The 27,278-nt window shown below is 42.3% G+C and overlaps 1 protein-coding gene across 2 annotated transcripts; it reads right to left on the bottom strand.

Moving 5' to 3' along the window:
- On the bottom strand, positions 1–22,860 carry LOC113010004 (cell wall integrity and stress response component 3-like). 2 transcript variants are annotated; one of them, XM_026148771.1, is made up of 6 exons: positions 22,808–22,860; positions 17,657–17,698; positions 17,299–17,568; positions 16,968–17,210; positions 252–412; positions 1–145 (listed from the first exon to the last, which is right to left on the bottom strand). In XM_026148771.1, the coding sequence occupies exons 1-5, from the start codon at positions 22,842–22,844 to the stop codon at positions 255–257; spliced, it is 750 nt and encodes a 249-aa protein (XP_026004556.1). In that variant the 5' UTR covers positions 22,845–22,860; the 3' UTR covers positions 1–145; positions 252–254. The 2 variants fall into 2 exon arrangements, with proteins under 2 accessions (XP_026004556.1, XP_026004548.1); XM_026148763.1 differs by lacking the exons at positions 1–145; positions 252–412 and adding exons at positions 15,408–15,709; positions 15,816–16,022.
- Between the last annotated feature and the right edge of the window lie 4,418 nt (positions 22,861–27,278).

The raw sequence follows: 27,278 nt of genomic DNA, 5'->3' as shown, positions 1-27,278 counted from the left end.
TAAAAGATACAACAGCAAAGACACACCCCCTGCTTTTATCCTGGTTACTGGAGCTTCAGGGTGGAGCAATGATGTCACAGAACAGCAGCCAATCAGAGACAGTAGGATGAAGGTCCTCCATAAGGCAGAGTGCGTCCTCACTTTCCTGTTCAGAGACAAACATCAGTGATTTCAGCTCAGATCTGGTGACCTTTGACCTTCCCTAACACACACATGTATGTGCTCTGTGACTCAGCTGACACACGTCTTACCTTTTAGCTTCCACCAAAGGAGCAGAACTCAAACCAGAACCAGGAGAACCACAGAAACCAGACCTGACATGATGGAGGCTGTGAGAGGAGGGCCAGAGGATGGGGACCAGTACCAGTACCAGGATGAGCTTTTACATTAGGAGGAGGATCTGTGGGAGGATCTGTGGGAGGATCTGCAGGAACAATGACAAAGATGGTTCAGTCAGTTTATTATCTGGTCAGCTCATCAGTTCCAGTAGTCTCTGGAAGCTTCCTCACTGATAGACAGAGCTGTCTGAATTCTTGAAAGACTAAAGAAAGGATCTTCAGGTTACACTGAGGATAAACTGAGACTATCTGTCATGAAAGTCTTTATTTATGGACTTTATCAGGCACAGGATGGAGAGGAGTGCAGTGACGGTCTGGGCGTACCCATCTTCTTCTCTCATCCCAAGACCGCAGACAGAAATCAGCATTAAAGAATAAACGAGTTAGATCAGGATCAACTGCAGACGATTGGATCGAGTGATTCTGCCTATCCTGAGTCCTCTCCTATACTGTACTCACACACATGACTGCAAGCCGACCTACAATACCAATGGACAGGTGTGTCAACTGTGGTGGGCCCGATCAGCAGAGGAGATGGTCTCATTCCAAACAGACTCCCTGCATCTTTCACAGCAGCAATGAGATGTGCTTTTCTCTGTGGTTAAACCTTAGTGACTCACATTTATATTTATATTAAATATTCTCCTCTTGAAAGAGAAACATGGGCCTGAAAAGAAACTAATGTTCACATCTGTCAGTCACAACCTGACACTGAGTCTCTTTAGTAAATCCAGCAGAGTTTTAAAGTCAAATAGAGGTTTTGTGCCACCACAGTGAAGATGGACTTCTCTGTTCCTTCTTTAACATTCCAACCTTTGTAATGATGGGATAATTTTCTCTGGCTGCTCTGTTTATGTGACCTGAATACATTAAGAGAACATTGATAAGTAGTAGTATCGAAGTATCGATAAAGTAAGATATAACCTACCACCTTTCATTGATCTCTATGACATTTCTACTAAAGTCCAGGAAAAGAGGTTGAATAAGAAAGATCATTGCACTGACCTCTGACTGTCAGCCTGCTTTTAGGAGACTGATCAACACCAGTTGAGCACGAGTAGAGACCTTCATCAGACTTCTGAACATTAGTGAGAGTCAACTTTAATTCAGGATCAGATCTCATTTTCTCACCAACTTTATATAAAGAAAAGTTCCCCAGATCTTTGAATTGACAGAGCAGGATCTCATTACTTCCTGTCCACACAGGAAATGAAGGGGCCTTCAGGATCCGGGAACCAGCTGACCAACAGAGACACAAACAGAGTGATACAGAGACATACTTCCACCAACACACCGAGTCATACAGACACAGCTGGAACATCTGTACCTGAAACAATGATGTTGACTTCATCACTACGCTGCCCAGATGAGCTTTCACAGAAGTAAGCTCCATCAGAGGGTTTACGCAACTTGAGTTGACACAGAGACTTTATAATAACAAGGCCTTCAGCTGCTCCACACCTCTCAGTGAGTGTTCCTCTGGTCCTCTTCACTGTCCATCCATCAACTGTTTTTCCATCACCATCAACACAAGTCAGAATCGCTAGAGCACTACCACTGAAGAACTGCTTGTGATCTGGAGTTACACTCAGACAGATACACAGACAGAGTAAATGTATTTGTGTTCTTGTTGGAGTCTCACTGATGGTTTTCACTTCCATCAACTCACCTGCAGAAACAGTCAGTGCAGAGAGATGCAGCACACACACACCTGCAACAGGAGGACAGAGGTCACTGAATGTCAGAGGTCACTGAGGGTCAGAGAAAAAATGTGAGGGTGTACTACAGGGGTGGGGAACTCAGGCCTTGAGACCTATTGTCCTTGATCTAACACAGCTGATTTAAATGGCTAAGTAACTTCCTCAAGATGTCTTGAAGTTCTGCAGAGGCCTGGTAATGAACTAACCATCTGATTCAGGTGTGTTGACCCAGGGTGGAATCAAAAACCTGCAGGACACCGGCTCTCAGGGCCTGGAGTTTGACACCCCTGGTATATGAGCTTCATTCTCTTATAGTGCCCACAAAAAAAACTGCATGAATCCTGCATGATTCATCAACAGAGGTGGGCATTACCAAAGTAAAAATACTTTGTTACTGTGCTCAAGTGGTAAAAGTGGGCGGGGCAATAAGTCACACTACTTCAGCATCTAGCTAGCCCTGCTGAAGTGGAGCGAGCTTAAAGGGAGTAACGGTTTATTATAAGTCAGGTCATTTCAAATGCAGCGTTTCTATGAGCACAACAAACATCAGCAAACACACAAACGGTTTGTGTGCAGTTTGTCTCACAGTGTGTTACAGTTAACGGTCCAGCTGCTGTATTTCAAAGAGAGGAAAGAAAGAGAGCTAACTTCACTCAGAGATGGAGAAAGATAAGAAAGAAGGACAGGAGAGGCCGTAGAGAGCTTAGATTTAAAGAGAAGGACTGCTTAGTGTGATGTCATGAACTGGAAATGTAAACAAGCCATGACTTTAATCACATATTGGACCTGTATGTGAAGATCTTTCATGTTGTCAAACAAAGTAAATTATACTTAAATCCAGTGTTGGGAAGGTTACTCTTAAAATGTATTCCACTACAGATTAGAAAAATGCATGCCCCAAAAATGTATTTTGTAACGTATTCCATTATGTTACTCAATGTGAGTAATGTATTCTGAGTACTTTGGATTACTTTATATATTATCATGCGTTTTATAACTACATGAATGTACTATTGCTGTGAGATATATTACTATTACTGAAGGCTACTCGCCATACCAATACAAAATAGATGTTTAAATCTTAATATAAATGAGTAACAGTAGGTGGACATTAGGTTCGGCTGCACTTTTTGCAGCGATCTGGTATAGAAAACTATTCAGCGCGTATATAAAACAGGTGCATGGCTTGAACCGTAGTAAAGGGACCTCTGACTAATACGTCGGGTGCCGTGTCGGGCTCGTAGCCGAAAAATAGATTAACTTTGTTGTCTGGGTCAACTTTGTTTTAGACAGAGAGAGGCGTTGAAAGACTGCTCCAACTGAACTTATTGTTTCGGAGGAAAACACGAACACGGTGTACAGTCGAGTCTTAATAGCTTACTTACAACTGGGCTCGTCAGGCTCTCTTCTTGGCTGCAGTGGTTATTATTATATTTACATGCTTCCAGCTCCCGTTTTCTTTCTGTCTTTTTTTTTTGGATCTTTAGCCATCAGAATTGTTGTCTTAAGGCCAAGAAAGATGCCAAGCGGATTTATTTTACCAAGTGGATCATCATGGCCTTGCCATATTGGTCCATTTGATTGACCTTTATTATAATTATGTATTTATTTTATTTTCGGTTGCTACAAACGGGACAGACATGACTGTGGGATAGGACAGGGAGAAAGAATGAAAGAAAGAGAGGGAGAGAAAGAAAACCAGAGGAGAGAAGAGACGGTGAGAAAGGGGGGAAGAATGAAAGAAAAACAAACAAAACACCTGGATCACCTGTATGGAGAAAAAACAAACAGAAGAGAAAGCAAACAACAAAGAGCAACATAATAAATACAGCACCATCACAATAAACTAGCTAGCAGTAGATAACAGTTACACAATATGGGATCTTGTTGATCCCATATTGTGTAACTAGTCTGTCAAACGAAATAAAGTCTGTTCCTTCCAATATATGTTCCAAGTATTTAATTCCTTTACCACTCCAATCTGAAATGTTTATCATATTATTGTTTTGTAATATGTCAGGGTTGTTCCAGATAGGTGTACGTTTGCTTTGGATTAATGAAGAAACTCCCACCATGCTGTCAGAGAAGAGCTGATGTTGATGCTTTTAAAGCATTCATGTCGTTTGATGTTTGAGCTGATAAATGGTAGGTCTCAAATTTCTAGGTTATTACATAGTGCCTGTTCTACATCTATCCAAGGTTCATCTAAGAGGGTGTGTTTAAACCATCTAGAGATGAACTGAAGCCTGTTGGCTAAAAAATAGTGATTAAAGTTAGGCAGATCTAATCCTCCTTTATCCTTGGTCCTTTGTTGTGTTTTTAAGCTGATACGTGGGGGCTTATCTTTCCAAAGGAATTTAGAAATATACGAGTCTAGAGATCTGAACCAATCTTGTGATGGCTTATTTGGGATCATTGAAAATAAATAGTTCATTTTTGGCAAGACCATCATTTTTATAGCGGCGACCCTTCCCATGAGTGATATGGGTAAAGATTTCCATCTACCCAGGTCGCCTTCTACTGTCTTTAAAAGTGGGATGTGGTTTAATTTAGTTAATTCTGAAAGTTTAGGGGAGACATTAATACCTAAATATTTTATATTTCCACATTGCAGTGGGGAAGGAGAAGAATTATGGAAGGAGCAATTAATCGGAAGAACTGTTGATTATGACCAGTTAATTGAATAATCTGAAACACTTGAGAAGGAATTTATCAATTCAATTACCCCAGAGAGATTGGTTTGTGAGTTTTGGAGAAAAAGTAACACATCATCCGCATAAAGGCTGATTTTATGTTCTACATTCTTGCATTTTATGCCCTTAATTACTGAATTCTGTCTGATTGCTGCTGCTAGTGGCTCAATAAAAATTGCAAACAGTGAAGGGGAGAGTGGGCATCCCTGCCTGGTGCCCCTCAGGAGACAGAAGCTGGAGGATGTCTGGTCATTTGTTCTGACACAAGCTGTTGGGGAGTTATATAATATTTTTAACCAGTTTATGAAAGAGGATCCAAAACCAAATTTGTGTAAAGTTGCAAATAGAAATTTCCAGTTAACTCTGTCAAATGCTTTTTCCGCATCTAAAGAAAATATTATGGTTTCAATGTTTTTACTGCATGAGTAGTCTATTAAATTAAGTAATCTACGTGTATTTGTTGATGAGTGCCTACCTTTCATCAAACCAGTTTGGTCAGGATGAATTAAAAGGGGCGTAATTTTCTGTAATCTTTTTGAGAGAGCTTTGCAGATTATTTTAAGGTCTACATTAATAAGGGATATTGGACGATAGCTTGAAGGAAGGAGAAGAGCTCCCATTTCTGCTCGATGAGAACTAATTTTCCACTCTCCTTTCTCTCCCTCCCTCGCTCACAGACACATAACGTGTATGGCGGTCCATTCTCCCTGCAGCACGGACTATACTGCCCATGAGGCTACATCGTTTAGGGCAATGCCTGTAACACTCTGCCTGTTAGCTTAGCACAACAACAACAACAAAAAGCCGCTCTCTCTCCCAGGAAAAACACAGTCGCAGAGAGAGCGCGTCACCCTATAACCACGGCAACCGTAACGCTGCCGCCTAGAACAACAGAACGTAGCTGTCAAACAAAACCCAAACAGTCCTGACCCGCCACAATATGAAACAGGAAAATACCAATAATCCATTTATTTCAACAAAGTAACTGTATTCCAAATACCACCTATTTAAACGGTAACTGTAACGGAATACAGTTACTCATATTTTGTATTTGAAATACGTAACGGCGGTACATGTATTCCGTACACTGCTTATTTTATGTACTTTCAGTAATACGTGAAAATCATGGGTAGTTTAGTGCAGAATAAACAGGTTAGCTTGCAGTGCTGTGATTAGTTATTTAGTATGTCTTGAGCCAGTGAGGGTCAGAGGTCACTGAACAAACTGCTCTTCAACATGGAAGACCATCACCATCCTTACTGCTGAGGCAGCAGAGCTCCTCGTCCCTCAGACTGATTCAACCCGGCTGCCATGAAGAAAGCTTAAGGAAGTCCTTCCTGCTGTAGTCTATAAATCTAGATGGTGAGATCAATTATAGGCCAATCTCCAACCTTCCTTTCATAGCTAAAATCCTTGAAAGAGTAGTTGTCACACAGCTAACTGAACATCTGTGGAGGAATGGCTTATTGGAAGAGTTTCAGTCAGGTTTCATCACAGCACAGAAACAGTGAAGGTTACAAATGATCTTATCTGATAGTGGACTCATGTCAGTGTTTTGAACGGGTTATAAAACAACAGTGTAAGAACAGTTTCATGGTGTAAGATGCCAGTTTTGACAAGTACAGACTAGTGTAACGGTCTCATCCTTCTCTTTCTCTTTCTGTGTCCTTTTCATTAGAAACTGTCAATCCCACCCCCGCATCACCCTGACTCGTATCATGAACAGGCTTGTGTCCACATGAACGTGCAGACTTTCCCCTTTGAAAAACAAAACAAAACATTTTTTTTTTAATATAAAATACACCAAATCAATCTCCAGCACCGTCAGATGGAGGTGCTGGTCAATGAAGCCTCTAAACAGTAAGTCAAAAATAGAAATAAATAGAAATAAAGGCACACAGCTCTGATGCATAAAGACTTGTGAGCAATGTTTCCCACTGTTCACCACACCTGTTAAATTTTAGAAACTTTCAGAAAATCCAAGCACACAGAGGCTGAACACACATCCTGACACACTGCCAACATCTCAGTGTGTAAAGGAGACACACACACTGAAAAAGCTGCTCCTTCAGTGTGTGTGCTGGATCAGAGGTGAGAAATTCTTCTTACCGTGCAGCAGGATCACAGACAGCAGCCTCATTTTCATCCTCACAGTCCCGTTACAGAGCTCCTCACTGCCTCGGACCTCACCCTCCTCTCAGGAGACTCTCAACAGGAAGCTGTAGCACTCTGACAGGAGGCGCCTCCACAATAAAAGCTGCCCTAGATATACACCTGTGCCAGTCTCGCTGGGTGCTAGATTGGTGGCTGCCAATTGCTTCACAGATTGAATAGGTTATATGCAGAGAGGAATTTCCCTACAGGGATCAATGATATTATTAATCCATCTAGTTTCATCCAACGTCTTGTGGAGAAGGTGTCCAAGTGCGGAACACGACAGAGATTTTCCCTGGGTAGGATACAACTTTCTTATGCATCTTGATATGCAGTGAAAAAATAAACAATTATTTAAAAAAATGTATTTCATATGTATTTCATTCATGTGCCATAGTCATGCCACATAACCCATATGGAAAAATATATATAAGTCTTATAAAGTTTGTATCTGTCTTGTGTGAAACTTGTATGAAAAGCATAGAAGAGTGAAAACAGACATAAGATCCCTTGAAGAATTATGTAAATGAAACTTGTATGTTTTGGACAACATATGAAAGTGGCCACTTTCATGACTAAATCATCCATCCATCCATCCATCTTCATCCTCTTTATCCGGGGCCGGGTCGCGGGGGCAGCAGCCTAAGCAAAGAGGCCCAGACCTCCCTCTCCCCAGCCACCTACTCCAGCTTATCCGGGGGAACACCAAGGCGTTCCCAGGCCAGCCGAGAGATATAATCTCTCCAGCGTGTCCTGGGTCTGCCCCGGGGCCTCCTCCCGGTGGGACATGCCTGGAACACCTCACCCAGGAGGCGCCCAGGGGGCATCCTTGTCAGATGCCCGAACCACCTCAGCTGGCTCCTTTCGATGTGGAGCAGCAGCGGCTCTACTCTGAGCCCCTCCCGGATGGCCGAACTTCTCACCCTATCTCTAAGGGAGAGGCCAGCCACCCTTCGGAGGAAGCTCATTTCTGCCGCTTGTATTTCTGCCGCTTGTATCCGCGATCTCGTTCTTTCGGTCACTACCCACAGCTCATGGCCATAGGTGAGGGTAGGGACGTAGATCGACCGGTAAATTGAGAGCTTCGCTTTTACACTCAGCTCCCTCTTCACCACGACGGACCGGTGCAGCGTCTGCATTACTGCAGCTGCAGCCCCAATCCGTCTGTCGATCTCCGGCTCCCTTCTCCCATCACTCACGAACAAGACCCCGAGATACTTGAACTCCTCCACTTGGGGCAGGAACTCATCCCCGACCCGGAGTGGGCACTCCACCCTTTTCCGGCTGAGAACCATGGCCTCAGATTTGGAGGTGCTGATCCTCATTCCCGCTGCTTCACACTCGGCTGCGAACCGTTCCAGTGCGAGCTGGAGGCCCTCACCCGATGAAGCCAACAGAACCACATCATCCGCAAAAAGCAGAGATGAGATTCTGAGGCCACCAAAGCGAAAGCCCTCCGCCACTTGGCTGCGCCTAGAAATCCTGTCCATAAAAATTATGAACAGAACCGGAGACAAAGGGCAGCCCTGGCGGAGCCCATCACGCACCGGGAACGAGTCCGACTTATTGCCGGCAATGCGAACCAAGCTCCTGCAACGGTTGTATAGAGATCGAATGGCCCGTAGCAATGGGCCAGACACCCCATACTCCCACAACACCTCCCACAGGACACCCCGAGGGACACGGTCGAATGCCTTCTCCAAGTCGACAAAACACATGTAGACTGGTTGGGCAAACTCCCATGCACCCTCAAGTATCCTGGAGAGGATAAAGAGCTGGTCCAGTGTTCCGCGACCAGGATGAAAACCGCATTGTTCCTCCTGTATCCGAGGTTCGACTAGCGGACGAACTCTCCTTTCCAGCACCCTGGCATAGACTTTCCCAGGGAGGCTGAGGAGTGTGATCCCCCTGTATATGACTAAATCATATAAGCCTTTTATGATTCACTATATGAAGTAAGTCAAATCTGATGAGAGTCTTTTATAGGTTTTTTCTATTTCTTTCCAATATGGCAAGAACTGCAGGCAGTTATCAACATCTCTATGATTATTCATACACTAGTTAGCATTGCTCATGTTAGTGAGATATCAAGACAGACTGTTGCATCGATAAGATTACTTACCATTACAACATGAAAGCAATACAGAATTTTAAAAAAGCATGTCAGCTCATAACAAGCTATTTATAGGTTATTTAATTACACCACATTATAGTAATGCAAGTGTCAGAGCAGTCAGAAACCTACCAAGTTTATTTAACAGTGAAACATGCAGTGTTGGGACTAACGCGTTATTAAGTAACGCGTTACAATAACTACGTTATTATTGTGGTAACGAGCACAGTAACTAGTTATTATGCCAAAACCAGGAACGCGTTACTCGTTACTGGGATTTAGATAGGGTCGTTATTCGTTACTTCGTGTGGTGGCATCGCGGAGCTTCCACAGATTCAGTAACATTAGCAAGTGGTGGAGGCCAGCAGGTGGATGAGAGAAAGGGGAGGCAAGAGGAGAGACCCGAAGCGGCCGCTGGTCCGAGAGTGTCAGGTGAACTGAACTTCAGGTAAGAAGTTATGACCTGCAGTCTCTCTGGGTCAGATATGAACCAAGTTTAGGTGGAGTTTATTTTCGTTGTGCTGACTTTTTCATACTGCGTGCTAGCTAGCATGATGGAGTTTCTATACAGCTGGGTGGTGCTATGTTACTGATGTTGAACTTTATTTTGTTCATAAGGTTAATTATTAGAGTTGCCAACCGTCCCGTAAAAAACGGAATCGTCTCGTATTCAGAGAAAATATTACGCATTTCTTATTGAGGTGAAAAGGAACAGTTTGTCCCGGACTTCAGCTAGAATGAAAAAGACACAAAGCTGGAGTTATTCTGTCGTTACGCCGCACAGCTGCCTCTTCTCTGATTCTCTCCCCCTGCCTCTCCTGTTTCTACTTCAATCATTAAACTGATCAATGATCAGCTGATCGGCTTTTCTCTCTTGTTTGTTTATCGCCCACTTTGCGCCAGAAAGAGGAAACCAGCGGATGTCGCGCTAAACAACAGCAGCACGTTTGATCAGCTGTTGTTAGAATTTATTTAATATTAATTTCTAGTATCAGCTGATGTTTGCTGGAGCCACAGCTGTAAACCTGCTGGTCATGATGTCGGTTTGGTTATCTGGTGAGAGGGAGACATGAAGCTGAAACCAGGAGATGTCCTTACTGAATCATCAGAGCTGAACAGGTGATGGAGAAACAGGTTTACCTTTTAGGTGACATGGATGAGTTGAAGTTATGAACTGTTTGTGAGAGACAAATAACACCAGAATGCTTTTCTAAGCAGCTGACAGCTGGTAACTGTGCAGGGGCGGGTCTAGCAAAGTGTTGCCAGGGGGCCAGGTAGGACATTAACAGGGAGAGGGGGGCACAAAGACATACTTTCTTATTCTCATTTAAAATGTCTCACTTTTAAAAAAATAATTATCTGAGTCTTACAACAAACAATTGATAGATTGATGCATATATACCGTCAGAACAGTGTACATCACTGTCACAACAGTGTTTATTTTCATTCAAAGGCTTTATGATTTTTCCTATAATGATGGGCCAGTCTCTAGTCAAAATGCCCGGGACGATTTTTTTGTCCCAGTCCAGCTCTGTATGCAGCTCATCTGCAGTCTGGTGTTACCTACATCTTCCTATTTAGAAGGCAGAATTCCCGAGTTCTGAGTACAATCGAAAGCACCACGACTGCAGTTTTTGTGTTGGATGTAAAAAGCAGGCTAGGATAGACTCAGGCGTGGGATTTCTCTCGTGGAAATGTGCACATTATCTTTTCCTTTCTATTGGTAGGTGGCACAGTGCACTTGTGGCAAGTAAGCAAGCTAGAAGACTGGCAATCTTGCTGGGTATCCAGTTACGGAAGCAACACATAAACAAGAGAATTCTGAGTAAAACCAAAGTTACTTTCCCTAGTAACTAGTTACTTTGAAAGTAACGAGTAACTTGAAGTAACCAAGTTACTTTTGATAGAAGTAACTAGTAATTAAACTAAGTTACTAATTTAAAGTAACTTACCCAACACTGGAAACATGTCAGTGTAACACGCACTTTTTTAAGGAGCAGGTTCATTCATGATTTATCATATTAAATTAAATCCTTTAAATTACTCTTACGTATATTATATACGTAAATTATACCCTTTACAACAGTGAATAAACTCTAACAATCTTTAACCAAGTGATGAAGGCTTTATAAATGAACTCGCAACATGCCTGTTACCTTAAAGATACACCTGACAATTTATTCTGTTGGTTCACTCTTATTTCAAACTAGGTTTCTTACCTTTGATCAATGAACATGGATCTCTGAGATTTGTTGCGAGCGGCGCGTTACTTATTTTGTGTCCCAAAATTTAAAAGTGGAAATTTTTAAAAAGTGTTGCATCTCACATTTGCTCGTGTTTGTGTGGGTGCTCCTGTGCTGCTGACCACAGTGTCAGACGTGATGTCCTTCAGTCTGACGTACTGTGGCCTGTCGGTGAGGTAGTCGGGGGGTCCACCTCCATCCTGTTCAGTTTTTCTTGAAGCATACAGGGCCGGATGGTATTAAAGGCACTGGAAAAGTCAAGAAACAGGATCCTGACCGTGCCTTTTCCCCCATCCAGGTGTGAGTGGGCTCTATGCAGGAGGTACAGGATGGCATCCTCCACTCCGACATCCGCCTTGTAGGCGAACTGTAGTGGGTCCTGGGCATGTTGTACCTGTGGTCGGAGGAGGTTGAGGAAGAGCCGCTCTAGAATCTTCATAAGATGTGACGTCAGTGCCACCGGTCGGAAGTCATTCAGCTCATTGGGCCGGTTCCTTTTGGGGACCGGGACGATGCAGGATGTCTTCCATTTGGCGGGCACTCTCCCCAGTCACAGACTGAGATTGAAGACTCGTTGTAGCGGCTCCCCAAGTTCAGCAGCACACGCCTTTAGCATCCTAGGACACACCTTGTCTGGGCCTGCTGCCTTTCTGGGGCGAAGCTTCCTCAGTTGTCTCCTGACCTGATCCACTGTCACATTGGGAGATGTTTGGGAGGAGGGGAGGGGGAGAAGATGTCTTGCTGCTGAGAGAGGGATTGGAGGAGGGGGGTGTCATGGTGTCAGGAAGGGGGGGAAGCGAGGGAGGTAGGAGAGTGGGGAGAGGACTCTGTAGTAAAGGTGAGGGTGAGGGTGGGGGGGTTGTGGGCTGGTCAAACCTGTTGAAGAAGTTGTTGAGTTCGTTTTCCTTCTCCACAGTCCCCCCCACTGTGCTGTTCTAGGTGTTGTGGCAAAGGTAGGATGATTTGCCACTGAATTTTAGCTGTGAAAGTATGCTTGTAGGTCACATTCACAAAGGTAGGAGGGTTTAACACTTAATTTCGTGTTGTGCGCATGCACAGAAACAACGGGTAGGATGGTTTGTCAGGTAGGATGGAATCCCAGAACAGCAGACTTTATTCACCGTGCCCAGTAATGTTTGCTCTGCAGCAGTCTGAGCGACAGTGAGGTGAATAAATTGTCCATTGTGACATTTCTCCCATCATCCAAAAATGGCTCCATCAGTTTCATGACCACATTCTCTTCCTACCTCTCTCCCTTCTGACGACTGGGGTCATTTGCCAAGTAAGGAAATGCACTGGAGACATATTTGGTCTCCAAATTCGTGGCCATCCAGAACCTCATCCCAAATTTGTCTGGCTTGGTTGCGATATACTGTGTGAATGGACCTTGGTAGGAACAGCTGTTCATCCATGGTCACGTGTTCTCTTGTAGTCATTGTGTGTGAATGTGAGAGTGAATGAATAGTGGAATTGGAAAAAGCTTTGAGTGTATAGAAAAGCACTTTATAAATGCAATCTATCATCATTATTATTACAGTGATAAAGACTTCTGTTTGTCACCCCAGGAGACAAGTTTCCTCACGTGAAGAAAATATACGAACATGCAGTTTGGGAGAAGATTTACAGTTTTAATGACAACAATGACAACTCCAACAATTATGACCTAGGTGTCGTCTACATATCTGTACCAGTGGCTAGGTACTCTCCTTTTTAAAAAGCCAAGAGACTTTCTTTCCACTTCCTCCATGTAAAGGTTGGCTACAGTAGGTGACGCCGGGGAGCCTATGGCACATCCATGTTTGTGTCTGTAGAAACCCTCGTTATATTTGAAATATTGTGGAGGTAAGGCAGAGGTCTAACAGTGTGCAATTCTGTTCAGGGGTGAAGTTGGCTGTAGCAAGGTGTTTTGAAATGTTGTAAGTGGCTGAGTTCATGCTGCTAACAATGGGTCTCAGTGGAATACCTTCAAGCAGTATGTAATTTAATTACTTTTTTGCCATAGTAATCCCTTGCTTTACACTTTACTGGATTGCAGTACTGCCCATCTCTGGTAATGTCAGGTAATAAGTCAGTGCAGAGCTGAAGGAAAACTTTTAAAAAGGAAAGTAGCACAGCAAACTCTCCAAATACACATTCCCTGCTTTTATAGTGGTTACTGGAGCTTCTATTTGAAACTAGTTAATTAAGGACATTTTAAATTGAAAAGATCAGTCAAGGTTAAAAGAAATGATCTTAGTGAGTATCATATTTACAGTGCGTGTTTTCTTTTTTTATCGTATTCAGTCCTCCTCAATGGCCAACATCAACACATCAAGAACGTTAGCACTCTCCAGAAACTAAAACCAGACCAAAAGATGCAACATTTTACCTTTTAATGATGAGGTTCAATCGGCGGTTAAAATTGGCCTCATCTGGTCAGAATGCAAAATCGCAATCAATCTGTTGCTGTATATCACGAGTTATTTCATTCTTATCAGTGAAAGCATAACATTCATTTAACTGTCTTAATCACATACTGTATCAGCCCATTGATGATCAGAAATGTCTTCTAATGTGTTTGTTTTTGCTACGAGTTCAAATATTGAGGGTGAGCACAAAAACTACAATGGTCCAGAAGAGCTTCGGTCAAACAATGAACACACGCGTGGGGAGATGAACACTGCATACCGACAGCATCGATCTCCGCCCAATGATACACAAGCAGTTGTTTTTATAACATCAGGGTATTATTTATGACGCCCCCTCATGCGTCAAAGCAGATACAATACATGGATATGCAAATGTTCTGTTGATGACTTTTGACACATTTAAAAGTACATCTTCTCCGTCTCGAGGCCAGGTGCTTCCTATTAATCTTCTAACTCTCGCTCATCTCCTGGAACAAACTGTCCCTTAGGCAGACACAGTTTTGCAGTCACAAGCTTTTGCAAACTATTATTTGAACTCTTACCTAAATATGAGTCTAACTACTGTTTGTGTGTGTGTCTCAACCTCCAACGCACTCAGACTCACCCCGCCCGTTGATGCTTCTAACCTTTTACTAGACAGAAGCTCTCTGTGATCGGTGTAATAATCTTAACTAAGAACATGTGTAATTTACTGAATAAATGCTTTGATGAAATGATAATTAATGTAATGGTAATGATGATGGTTATGAATAGTAGCAGTAAAATATTTCCCTGATCTCCACATTTTCTACTGACTGCCACCCTGTCATGGTGCTGTGCTTGGAGACCAGCTGCTCTCCAGCAATCTTGAACAAAGACTCAGACATTAATGTGTTTGTGGTGAGAAACTTTAATAGTTCATTATTACAGCGCAAAACCTGTGTAATACACACACATTCACAGCTGTCATGTCTGAAAATACAAGTCATTGCAGAGCTGCAGGAAAACATTTAAACATCCCAAAATATTTTACTTAAACCTTAAAAAGCCAGTCAGAGGGGGCATGCTCCGTTTTGCATAACTATTTTTTTTTTGCATATGAAACCGGAGGAGTTGTACTTACATCAGCTTGTCCTATAGCTTTGCAAAAACTGCATAAAAAGCACTTGCAGCAACAAAAACATAATATCCCAGAAACACGCTTTGCCGATCCGATCAGCTGTTCGTAACACTTCCTACGTTCATCAGCGTGAACAATCGCATATCCGCCGTGACCTGCCCGAAACCGGAAGTGACGTCATTTTTTCGGAAATGTAGTTTGTTACCATCAGGCCCTTATAAGCCTATACTGGTGTTTTTAAAAGTTATGTTTGACTTAATGACTTTCTGTGTCTTTTCTGGGATGCTTAGAATTCAAATTCTACTGCTGGAAATAGCATATGCATCAAAATAAACTATTTTTTTGCAAATCTGCATTATAATACTTATTTTCATTTTTCCTGCAGTATATAAAAATTGGCGTACTTCAAAAATAAAACTATGAAGACACTTAATAAAATAAATTTCCTGTGATGGGAAACTATTTTGTGCAACTTTTTTGTATTTACAGTTTTGAGGAATAAGCATCTTAAATTTCTCTAACTAGAAATATATGTTAACAAAAAAAAAGCGATTTTCAGTTTTTTTGTAGTTTGATGCACTTTTTTTTGCAATTTATGTAATTACTATGCACTCAATGCATACATATTATTAAAATCTGGGCTATAATGGTTGTATTGGTGTACAGTAACTTGAAATTCTCCCCAAAATGGCAGCATGTAAAAATATAAAGAAAAGCTCTGGCAGAATTGGTTCAATGGTAGGTCTTGAAGGGTTAAAAGCACTTTTAAAAACAACCACGAAGTGCTGCATAATAAGACAAAACATGTAAAATTCCAGGCCCAGCAGTAAAGATACAACAGCAAAGCTGACACTCCGAAGACACACCCCCTTTTATACTGGTTACTGGAGCTTCGGGGGGGGGGCAATGATGAGACAGTAGGATGAAGGTCCTCCATAAGGCAGAGTGCGTCCTCACTTTCCTCTTCAAAGACAAACATCAGCAATTTCAGCTCGGATCTGGTGACCTTTGACCTTCCCTAACACACACATGTATGTGCTCTGTGACTCAGCTGACACACTTCTTACCTTTTAGCTTCCTCCAAAGGAGCAGAACTCAAACCAGAACCAGGAGAACCACAGAAACCAGACCTGACATGATGGAGGCTGTGAGAGGAGGGCCAGAAGAGCGACGACGAGTGGTTGTGGTTGTAGTAGTAGTAGTCGTAGTAGTAGTAGTGGTAGTAGTAGTAGTAGTAGTAGTAGTAGTAGTGGTAGGTTTTACAGTAGGAGGATCTGCAGGAACAATGACAAAGATGGTTCAGTCAGTTTATTATCTGGTCAGTTCATCAGTTCCAGTAGTCTGTGGAAGCTTCCTCACTGATAGACAGAGCTGTCTGAATTCTTGAAATACTAAAGAAATGAGCTTCAGGTTTTTCCTGTGTCGCCTCCTGTAGAAGAGGATACACTGAGACTCTATCTGTCATGAAAGTCTTTATTTATGGACTTTATCAGGCACAGGATGGAGAGGAGTGCAGTGATGGTCTGGGCGTACCCATCTTCTTCTCTCATATTCATCTCAAGACCGCAGACAGAAATCAGCATTATAGAATAAACGAGTTAGATCAGGATCAACTGCAGACGATTGGATCGAGGGATTCTGCCTATCCTGAGTCCTCTCCTATACTGTCCTCACACACATGACTGCAAGCCTGCCTACAATACCAATGGACAGGTGTGTCAACTGTGGTGGGCCCGATCAGCAGAGGAGATGGTCTCATTCCAAACAGACTCCCTGCATCTTTCACAGCAGCAATGAGATGTGCTTTTCTCTGTGGTTAAACCTTAGTGACTCACATTTATATTTATATTAAATATTCTCCTCTTGAAAGAGAAACATGGGCCTGAAAAGAAACTAATGTTCACATCTGTCAGTCACAACCTGACACTGAGTCTCTTTAGTAAATCCAGCAGAGTTTTAAAGTCAAATAGAGGTTTTGTGCCACCACAGTGAAGATGGACTTCTTTGTTCCTTCTTTAATATTCAACCTTTGTAATGATGGGATAATTTTCTCTGGCTGCTCTGTTTATGTGACCTGAATACATTAAGAGAACATTGATAAGTAGTAGTATCGAAGTATCGATAAAGTAAGATATAACCTACCACCTTTCATTGATCTCTATGACATTTCTACTAAAGTTCAGGAAAAGAGGTTGAATAAGAAAGATCATTGCACTGACCTCTGACTGTCAGCCTGCTTTCATGAGTATGTGGATGATCCTCAGTGGAGCACGAGTAGAGACCTTCATCAGACTTCTGAACATTAGTGAGAGTCAACGTTCCTTCAAGATCAGATCCAATCATGTTCCCATCTTTATAGAAATAAGACTTCCTCGGTTCACCGTCTCTGCTTTCACAGAGCAGAGTCACATTACTTCCTGTCCACACAGGAGATGAAGGGGCCTTCAGGATCAGGGAACCAGCTGACCAACAGAGACACAAACAGAGTGATACAGAGACAGACTTCCACCAACACACAGAGTCATACAGACACAGCTGGAACATCTGTACCTGAAACAATGATGTTGACTTCATCACTACGCTGCCCAGATGAGCTTTCACAGAAGTAAGCTCCATCAGAGGGGTTATGCAACTTGAGTTGACACTTAGAATTTTTAAGAACAAGGCCTTCAGCTGCTCCACACCTCTCAGTGACTCCTCCTCTGGTCCTCTTCACTGTCCATCCATCAACTCTTTGTTCATCATCATCATCACAAGACAGAATCGCTAGAGCAGTACGACTGAAGAACTGCTTGTGATCTGGAGTTACACTCAGAGAGACTGAAGGGCAGACAGATACAAAGACAGACTAAATGTATTTGTGTTCTTGTTGGAGTCTCACTGATGGTTTTCACTTCCATCTACTCACCTGCAGAAACAGTCAGTGCAGAGAGATGCAGCACACACACACCTGCAACAGGAGGACAGCGGTCACTGAAGGTCAGAGGTCACTGAGGGTCAGAGAAAGTGTGACTGTGTACTACAGGGGTGGGGAACTCCAATCCTTGTGTTCTGCAGGTTTCAGAATCAGAATCAGAATCAGAAAGGGTTTTACTGCCAAATGTTGAGCAGGTTTACAACATTAGGAAATTGCTGCGGTGCTTCAGTGCAAACATACTGTCAGATAACATGTGTCCTTGATCTAACACAGCTGATTTAAATAGCTAAAACATCCTCGACATGTCTTGAAGTTCTCCAGAGGCCTGGTAATAAAATAATCATTGGAGTCAGGTGTGCTGACCCAGGGTGAGATATAAAACCTGCAGGACACCGGCCCTCGAGGCCTGGAGTTTGACACCCCTGGTGTACGAGCTTCATTCTCTTATAGGGTGTGCAAAAAACAAGATTGCATAAACCCTGCATGATTTATCAACAGAGGTGGGCATTACCAAAGTACAGATACTTTGTTACTGTGCTTAAGTGGTAAAAGTGGGCGGGGCAATAAGTCACAGTACTTCAAGCTGGTCAAGAAGGCTCACCAGCGCCTCTTCTTCTTGAGGACTCTGAGGAAGAACCACCTGTCCTCAGACATCCTGGTGAACTTCTATCGTTGCACCATCGAGAGCATCCTGACCAACTGTATAACAGTCTGGTACGGGAACTGCTCTGCCTCGGACCGGAAGGCGTTGCAGAGGGTCGTGAAAACTGCCCAGCGCATCGCCGGAGCACCACTTCCTGCCATAAAAGACATCTACAGGAAGCGGTGTCTGAAAAGGGCTGGGAAAATCATCAAAGACCCCAGTCACCCATCACATGGACTCTTCACCCTCCTGCCCTCTGGGAGGCGCTACAGGAGCCTCCGGACTAAGACCACCAGGTACCGGAACAGCTTCTTCCCCACAGCTGTCAGACTCCTGAACTCTGCCTCCTGACATCTGACCCACGTTAAACTCATGGACTGAACATACACACACCCACAATGGACAACTGTACCCTCAAACACAATAATAACATGGACTGAACCACCACTCACAACCACTAGCACTTTATATAGCCTCTGTAGAAACTATCTACACCCTCACTTATCTTAACTGCACTACTGTATAGCTCTGTGTAAATAATCATTCTGTACATTCGATAATCTTTAATTCTACAACTGTTTACAACTTGCATAGTTCACATTTCTGTATAGCTGTATATCTCAGATTTCTGTAAAGTTATTTATTTCATATTCTGTATAGTTTTTCATATTTATATCATGTTCATATCCTGTACATAGCTTGTACTCACTACAGCCTGTACATACTTATAGTTATAGAATATTCACAACATACTTCATACCGTGTACATTATAACATACCATAATAGACCCATTTCTGTAATATACTTACATATCTATACTATTGCTAATATATATTGTAATATATCTATATCACTAAAGCACTTCTGGATGGATGCAAACTGCATTTCGTTGCCCTGTACCTGTGCATGTGCAATGACAATAAAGTTGAATTCTATTCTATTCTATTCTATATGATTTTTGCAGCGATTTGTGTGATTAACAGTTCATTCAACGGGTATTAAACCTATGCAAGTGGTGCATCCATGTTCAGATGAGGCTTTGATGGCCTATAAGTGAAGTTCACTGAACTAAAGAATGTGGTTTGATGATTGTTGACATGCTCTCCAAATAGAAGTTTTTCCTCCTAGCAAGGAAATACAGGTGCAGCAGTCTGCTGAAAGGGATCTCCTGAGAAATCTTCAGAGGCCCAGTGAGAAGCGAGAAACATTCCAGGCATAGCTGACAGCCCAGGCAGTGGTTGAGGTCAAAGGTCGAGCTGGTTGGGGCCCATCATGAGATCAGACTTTGGAGCCACAGCAAGGACCATGAAACTGCGTTGGAATGAGAGCTGTGCCAAGGGGGATTTCCAGAGGCCAACAGAGGAGATTGTGGACGACGGACGGGCACCTGAAGGATGAGGGGAGCGTGCCAAGCTCCATCGACAGCGCAGAGGGAATCTAAGGATGGCATCATGATTCTGTGAAAGCACAGGAACCAGAAGCTATGGTGGTGATGACAGCAGTTTCCTATGACCATCACCTAATGCTGTGCCACTATACTGTGCATACGATGGCACGCTGAAGACTGCTGGGATCATAACAGCAGTAAGATAACTGGACCCAGCACCTTTTTCCACAAAGGGGTTTTTCTGCAGAGGTTGGACAATGGAGGAGTCATAAGTATTCCTACTGCAGGATGAAGGCCTGAAGTGAGGTGATGGGGGTTGATAGAGGCCAATTCAAGTGCTTCTGACCATTTCAACTGCCTGCAAAATAGCAGAGAGACCCTCCTGGATTTATCAGAGCCACTGCAAAAAGGTTGAGGTCCCAGGAAACCCCAGCACCCCCAAGACAGCACAATAGAGAAATCTCACACTTGGTTGTTTCAGTGGTGAGGGGGGAGTGCTGATTGAGCCCCCGTAGGGTAAGCTCGCACTTCAACCTCCAGCCTCTGATCAACTCTAGGGCAACCAAGTGCGAGGTGTGACGGACCTGTGTGCAACCACTTGTATGTAAGTGATACAAGTGACTGGCTTTCTTGGCTCTACACTGGCTCCTGGTTACAGGTGCTAAAAAGACTACTCATCGGAGTTGGGATATTTTTACTTTTATTTTGTGTCTTTGTAACGTGTATATTGCCATGTCTAAAACTCATGATTAACCGCATAATATTTTCTACTGTTGCTGCATACATAGCCATGACAAGTGATGATGATAATGACCCCAACCTGTTGGAACATGAAGACTTTGTGTAATTAATGATGATGTGACAGAAAATGTACAACAAGATGTTACAAACTGATATCTCACTTAAAGTTTTTACTGACAACAGGAGGGAATGTCAATGGAAAATTGTACTTAGTAATCAGTATAATCTTTTAGTGATATAAGTTTGCATATGGTAGAATACTGCATGTAGTTATTTGTGTGTAGAAGTATATAGTTGGTGGCATATTGAAAGAATGTCTCATCCTAGGAGGTCTGTAACATTCTAGGGTGTTCACACCCACATCCCAGGAGCATGAGAGAGGTCGTACCTTGTCTTATTGTTTTACGGCAGGATTAATGTAGCTATGTCAGTTTTAGTTTAAGTGCTTCTTTACATATAGATGACCAAGGATGTACCTTTTGTGCTTTCATGTTATATGACCCTTTGATCAGCAGGAAACCACACACACACACACACACACACACACACACACACACACACACACACACACACACACGCACACTGAAGTATAAATAAAGACCGGGGCAGTTTCTCAGCACGAGTCTCAGTCTGGAGGCTGCCCTTGCTAGCAAGAAGTTCTGTGTGTTTCTCTTCTCTGAGTCTTTGCTGAAGAAGTGTTTTAGAATATATTCCTTAACAACTTCACAGCCTGTACTTTTTTACTTTTATTGGGTAAAGAAGTTTCTTCAGTGCTTCATCTTTTACTGGAGTATTTTCTAACACAGGTAAGAAAATACCTGGTGTTTGGATGGAGTGGTAGCGATGTACCATGGCGTACAAAGTTTGGGGCTCTGTCTGGACAAGTAAGGCAAGCAGTGCTTTAAACTAAGTCTGATAAGACATGAGACGTAAAACAGACCATCATAAATCATTCCTCTCCTGTCATCACAGACAGCGCCATCATGAAACTCCTCATCTCTTAGTGAAAAGCCATAGTGACAGATTAGATTCCTCTTGGCTAACATGATAATGATGTCGAGGAAATATATATATATAAAATTTGAAAAAGCTGTTAATAACTCCTTTACTTTATAATTTGAATCATTATTGGTGATACAGCAGATAGAAGTGCGGAAGTGGGGGGTGGTCACTGCACAGAGCTTTCAGAGGATAGCTCTATCATTACAGACTGAGGAATAGCGGACCCGAGGCAGCATTGAGGGATCCCTGACACTGTTGGCCAAGGATAAACATTGATTTGGTAGAATTAAGTATCATAATGGCACTACACAAGGAACACAAGGGAGGCAAGGAGAAAAAACCTAAAGGCTAGGAAATCACAGAGTTGCAAAAATAACTAAGAACCATCAATTAAAAAACAAAAAACAGAACCACGACAAAGAATCTAGACCCAGCAGTCTTAGCCAATCATACGCCAGTATCCAACCTTCCTTTCATATCAAAGAGTAGTTGTCAAACAGCTAACAGATCATCTGCAGAGGAATGGCTTATTGGAAGAGTTTCAGTCAGGTTTCAGAGCTCATCACAGCACAGAAACAGTGAAGGTTACTAATAATCTTATCTGATAGTGGACTCATGTCAGTGTTTTGAACAGGTTATAAAACAACAGTGTAAGAACAGTTTCATGGTGTAAGATGCCAGTTTTGACAAGTACAGACTAGTGGAGAGTCGTCTGGATTATCAGTGTAACGGTCTCATCCTTCTCTTTCTCTTTCTGTGTCCTTTATATTAGAAACTGTCAATCCCACCCACGCATCACCGTGACTCGTATCATGAACAGGCTTGTGTCCACATGAACGTGCAGACTTTCCCCTTTGAAAAACAAAACAAAACAGAGTCTTTTTACATAAAATGCACAAAATCGATCTCCAGCACTGTCACAGGAAGGTGCTGGTCAATAAAGCCTGTAAACGGTAACAAAGCACATGTAGCATGAAGCCAAATAAAGGCACACAGCTCTGATGCATAAAGACTTTATAAAAAAGCAGAGTTCATGACAACCTTCTCTCTTTAAGAAGTTTTTCCAAACGCTGTGCTCACTGCTCTAAACGAGCATTTACATGTGGATGAGCTCAAAGTTTGCAGACTCTCTAACAGAGTTCAGAGTTATTAACACACACTCTAATCCAGGTAAGAAACCCAGAGGAACAACCCCCCTGTCCACCACACCTGCGTTATTTTAGAAACTTTCAAAAAGTTCAAGCAAAGAGAGGCTGAACACACATCTTGACACCCTGCCAGCATCTCTGTGTGTAAAGGAGACACACACACTGAAAAAGCAGCTCCTTCAGAGTGTGTGCTGGATCAGAGGTTGGAAATTCTTCTTACCGTGCAGCAGGATCACAGACAGCAGCCTCATTTTCATCCTCACAGTCCCGTTTAGAGCTCCTCACTGCCTCGGACCTCACCCTCCTCTCAGGAGACTCTCAACAGGAAGCTGTAGCACTCTGACAGGAGGCACCGCCACAATAAAAGCTGTCCTAGATACACACAGGTGAAAGTTAAGCAGTATCCAGCATCAGGCTCAGACAGCACAGGCCTCCCAAACACAGCCCACAGTGGATTAGTCTTCAAGTTTTCTTTCTGGACCTTGAGGTTGTGATTTGGCACAATATAAATAAAACTGGAGACAAAATTACTGACAGATTTATAGTGATGTGATCAAGATGGTCCAACATGAGCCGTTCTTAAACTTTGCTGGAAGAAAGTGAGGAGAGAAACAAAGAGCTTTGATTGGACAGTGAGTCAGAACTCAAACTGGGAGAGGTCAACATCAGCAGTGTTGGCCAAGTTACTTTCAAAAAGTAATTAGTTACACTTAGTAGTTACTTCTTTAACAAAGTAGCTGAGTTAGTAACTGAGTTACAATATTTAAAAATTAACAGTGGGTAACCCTCTGGGGTCCAGGGTATAATCAGCCGTTTTTGACTGCTTTCGATGTGTCCTCTACATTTCACCTTTAAAAACTATTTACTTTTCCTTGTTTTGTATCATTCTTTTCAGCACAACCTCACATGTCTGAATTTACTGTTATTCTTTTTCATTTTGACATACTGTATTAACAGAACTCATCTAAAATCAGACAAAAAAAACCCCCATAAACTCTGAGTAGAAAAAAAGTTGTTTTTTTACTGTAACAACCACAAACATGTTTAATTAATTATATTTTATTTTCAACTTCAAATATAAATCATACATTTTAAAAACCTATGCACAAGGATTAAAGGATCAAAATAAATTAGAATTTGAAATCTACAATTTACAGTTTAATGATTTAAAGTCACCAATAAATCGAGGAGCTAGTAAACATGAGCAGAATTCTTTAAAATGAGAATTGTCTTGAAGGAAATACAGGGTCTTTGCCTGGTTTTAGTAAGAGACTGATATTTGCACAGTTCATATTTGGTGGTAGTCTACCATTTTCTTTGATTTCCTGCAACATCCTGTGAAAAACTGGTGCCAGAACTGTCCAGAATTCTTTGTAAAAATCTGTTGGAAAGCCGTCTGGACCTGGAGCCTTATTATTGGGCATACTTATCAGAGCTTCCTGGAGTTCACCTGGCGTCAGTGGCAAATCCAGTGCCATTGCTTGGGTGTCTAATAATTCTGGAAGAGTTATGTTGAAGAGAAATTGATCAATTTCGTTTTTAGATGGGTTTATTTGTGGTGTATATGAAGTTTCATAGAAATCACTAAAAATTTTGTTTATTTTTTTAGGATCATATATTGTGTTCCCAGATAAATCTTTAACAGCACATATAGTTTGATTTTTAACTGGTTAGCAAGAAATTGTCCGGATTTGTTACCGTGTTCATAATTTTGCAGGCGAAGTCTTTGTACTAAGAATTTAGTCTTTTTATTAATAATTTCATTTAATTCTAGTTTTGTCTTGCGTATTTTGTTTAATATTTCTTGATCTTGGTGTGACACATAGGCTTTTTCTAAGGATTTGATGTTTTTCTCTAGTTCCTGAATGTTTTTGTTTTCTTCTTTCTTATGTGATGAGAAAGGGATTATTTTACCTCTCATCACGGCTTTCCCTGCTTCCCAGAGGACAGATGCTGATGTTCCAGGAATGTCATTAAAGCCTAAATATAGAGTCCACTCTTTTTTAAAGTATTTGATAAACTCTTGGTCTTTGAGCAGTGATGTATTAAATCTCCAGTTTTTTCTTGGTGTAGTATTATTCATCTGTATTAGTGTTAAAGATACAGGAGCATGATGGCTGACAGCTATAGGATGAATCTCAGTGTCTGAAATGTTACTCAGCAGTGAGCTGCTGACCAAAAATAATCCAGACGAGAGTAGGAGTGATGGACATGTGAGAAAAAAGTATATTCCTTACTGGTGGGGTGAAGGGAGCACCATGCATCGCAAAGACCAAAGTCGCTCATATACTGTTTGATTATATTTGTGGACTGCCAATTACGCCGAGTTCCCGCTGTATTGAGCCTATCCATGTCTTCATTTAGTCCAAGGTTGAGGTCGCCTCCAAGAACAAGTGTGCCATCTAAGTGTTCAGAGAGTGCACTGAAAAAAACGTGGAAGAATGAGGGGTCATCAACATTTGGACCATATATACTTACAATACCTAGCTTTTGGTTAAGTATAGATAGTTTGACGATTAGGAATCTGCCCTCTGGATCTATAACTGTATCGAGTACTGTGAAATTAATATTTTTATGTATTAGAATTGCTACTCCTCTTTGTCTAGAATTATAACAGGCTGAGAACACGTTAGGAAACTCAGGTGTTTTAAGTTCATTCGAACCTCTAAGAGGTCTGTGGGTCTCTTGTAATAAAACAACGTCTGCCTGTAATGTTTTAAGTTGGTTAAGTATTTTTAACCTTTTTTCCCCTAGAGCCAGCTCCATGCACATTCCATGTGACAAATCTTAGCATGCCCATAGTTGTGTGTTTGTGGCCAATGATGTACGCTGTGTGTCTCGCTTAGACGGGTGAGGAGAATGGAAACACATCTTTTTTTTTCTTTTTTTTTTTTGTAAGTAAAGAGAAGAAAATGCGCGGCAAGAAGCTCCATAGGTCTGACTATGTGTGTGCATAATAACTAATATGAGCAAATGTGTGTGGCTGTCCTATATCTGTGTGCGCTGTGTGGCTGTTGTCAATGTGTTGCCTTTAAACGCATGTGTGTGCGTGATTGTGCAGAGTGAGCATGTAGAAATAGTGTCGCGTGTGGATGGATAGGGAAACAGGTGATCGACATAGTGATAGAAAAGAGAAGCAAATAAAGCAAAGAGCAAGGTGCGCGACGAGAGAGAGAGAGAGAGAGAGGGAAAAAGAAATAAAAACGGAAACATTCCAATTAAAGCGTTGGCAGAGAGTGACGGTGACGTTATACTAAATTAGCAAACTGATATTACATAGTTAAACAAAAGTTAATACAAGAGAGTGAGTGAAGAGAATAGTGTAGCGGATTCTTATCTGATGTGCGGTCAATACAGCCATGGAGTGGTGCCGGGGTCGCGGTAGAGCTGTCCGTCCACGTAGAGCCGGTCCACGGTGATGACAGCCCGGGAGCCTTTCTGGATAAAACTATGTCGGACTGGGAAGAGGACCCTGCGTCGTTCCAGGATCTCTCTGGGGAACTGATCGTTCACGCTGAAATCCGTTCCTTTCAGCTCTCTGCCGCGACTCTTCACCTGTTCCTTCTGCTTGAAGTGGCCGAATTTGGCTACAATAGGACGTGGTCTCCCGCTTCCTGTCTTCGGAGCCCCGATGTGACGCAAGATTATCTCTCATGCTACGGGCTTGTAAATCCATAACGGTCTCTTTTATTTTTTTATTTTCTATGTTTAATTGGGTCACATTTTCGGTTAGAGATTTGACCGAGTCCCGTAGCGTGGCGTTTTCCGCAGCAAGTGTTTCCACCTGCTGCTGGCTGAACTCCAGGGATTCTTTTAGAGATTTAAATTCCCGGTGTAAGATCTCCACCAGGGACAGCCTCACATCAAAACTGGACAATCGCTTATCGATTGACTCCAAGATGTCGACGATATCTTTGCCGGCAGGCGATGTTGTGCCGGGGGAGTCTGCCGGGCAATATCTTTTAGATGATGGCTATCTTTTAGATGATGGTATTTATTTCAAGCTATCGTCCAATACTCCTTATTACGGTGGCTGGGAAGTGCAAATCGCAACAAATTAAAAAACCGCAACAAATTTAAAAAAAAACCACAACAAATTACAAAATCCCCACAACAAAATACAAAAACCCCACAACAAATTAAAAATCCTTGAGGGAAAGGGTTTGTCTGAAATACCGGAAGTGACACAACGATTAGCCTAATAGGGCTTTGGAGCGTGATGTCACGAGAGGGGGCGTGGCCAGGATTTTTGGTTGAGGCGCCATGTTTCTGGGCCGAACAAAGCGCTAGCGAAAGAGCAAAAGTACACGGATAACACCAGCTATGGTTCGTACTTGCTGTGCGGTTGTAAAGTTAGATCGCACGACCGGCAAGGGAATAAGGTTGAAAAGGGTTTATCTTTTCATTCTTTCCCCACCTTTCCCCACCAGATATAAGGAGCATAAAAGCTGAATGCAGCTTCTCCGTGTCTGGTTCTGACTCTGGGAACCGACAAAAGACTGGATCCAGATGACCTGAGGGATCTGGAAGGTTGGGTCAGGAGGTCACTGATGTATTTTGGTCCTAAACCATTCAGAGTTTTATAGACCAGCATCTATATATCTTTATAGACCAGATTAAATCCATAGTAAAAAAGAAATTTAATCCCAGGGAAGCTGAATTACAAACACCACCAAGTGTGGTCCAATTTT

The sequence above is a fragment of the Astatotilapia calliptera genome, chromosome 3 (genome assembly GCF_900246225.1).
Source record: "Astatotilapia calliptera chromosome 3, fAstCal1.2, whole genome shotgun sequence".
Lineage (NCBI taxonomy): Eukaryota > Metazoa > Chordata > Actinopteri > Cichliformes > Cichlidae > Astatotilapia > Astatotilapia calliptera.
This window is presented reverse-complemented; position numbering and strand designations above follow the sequence as displayed.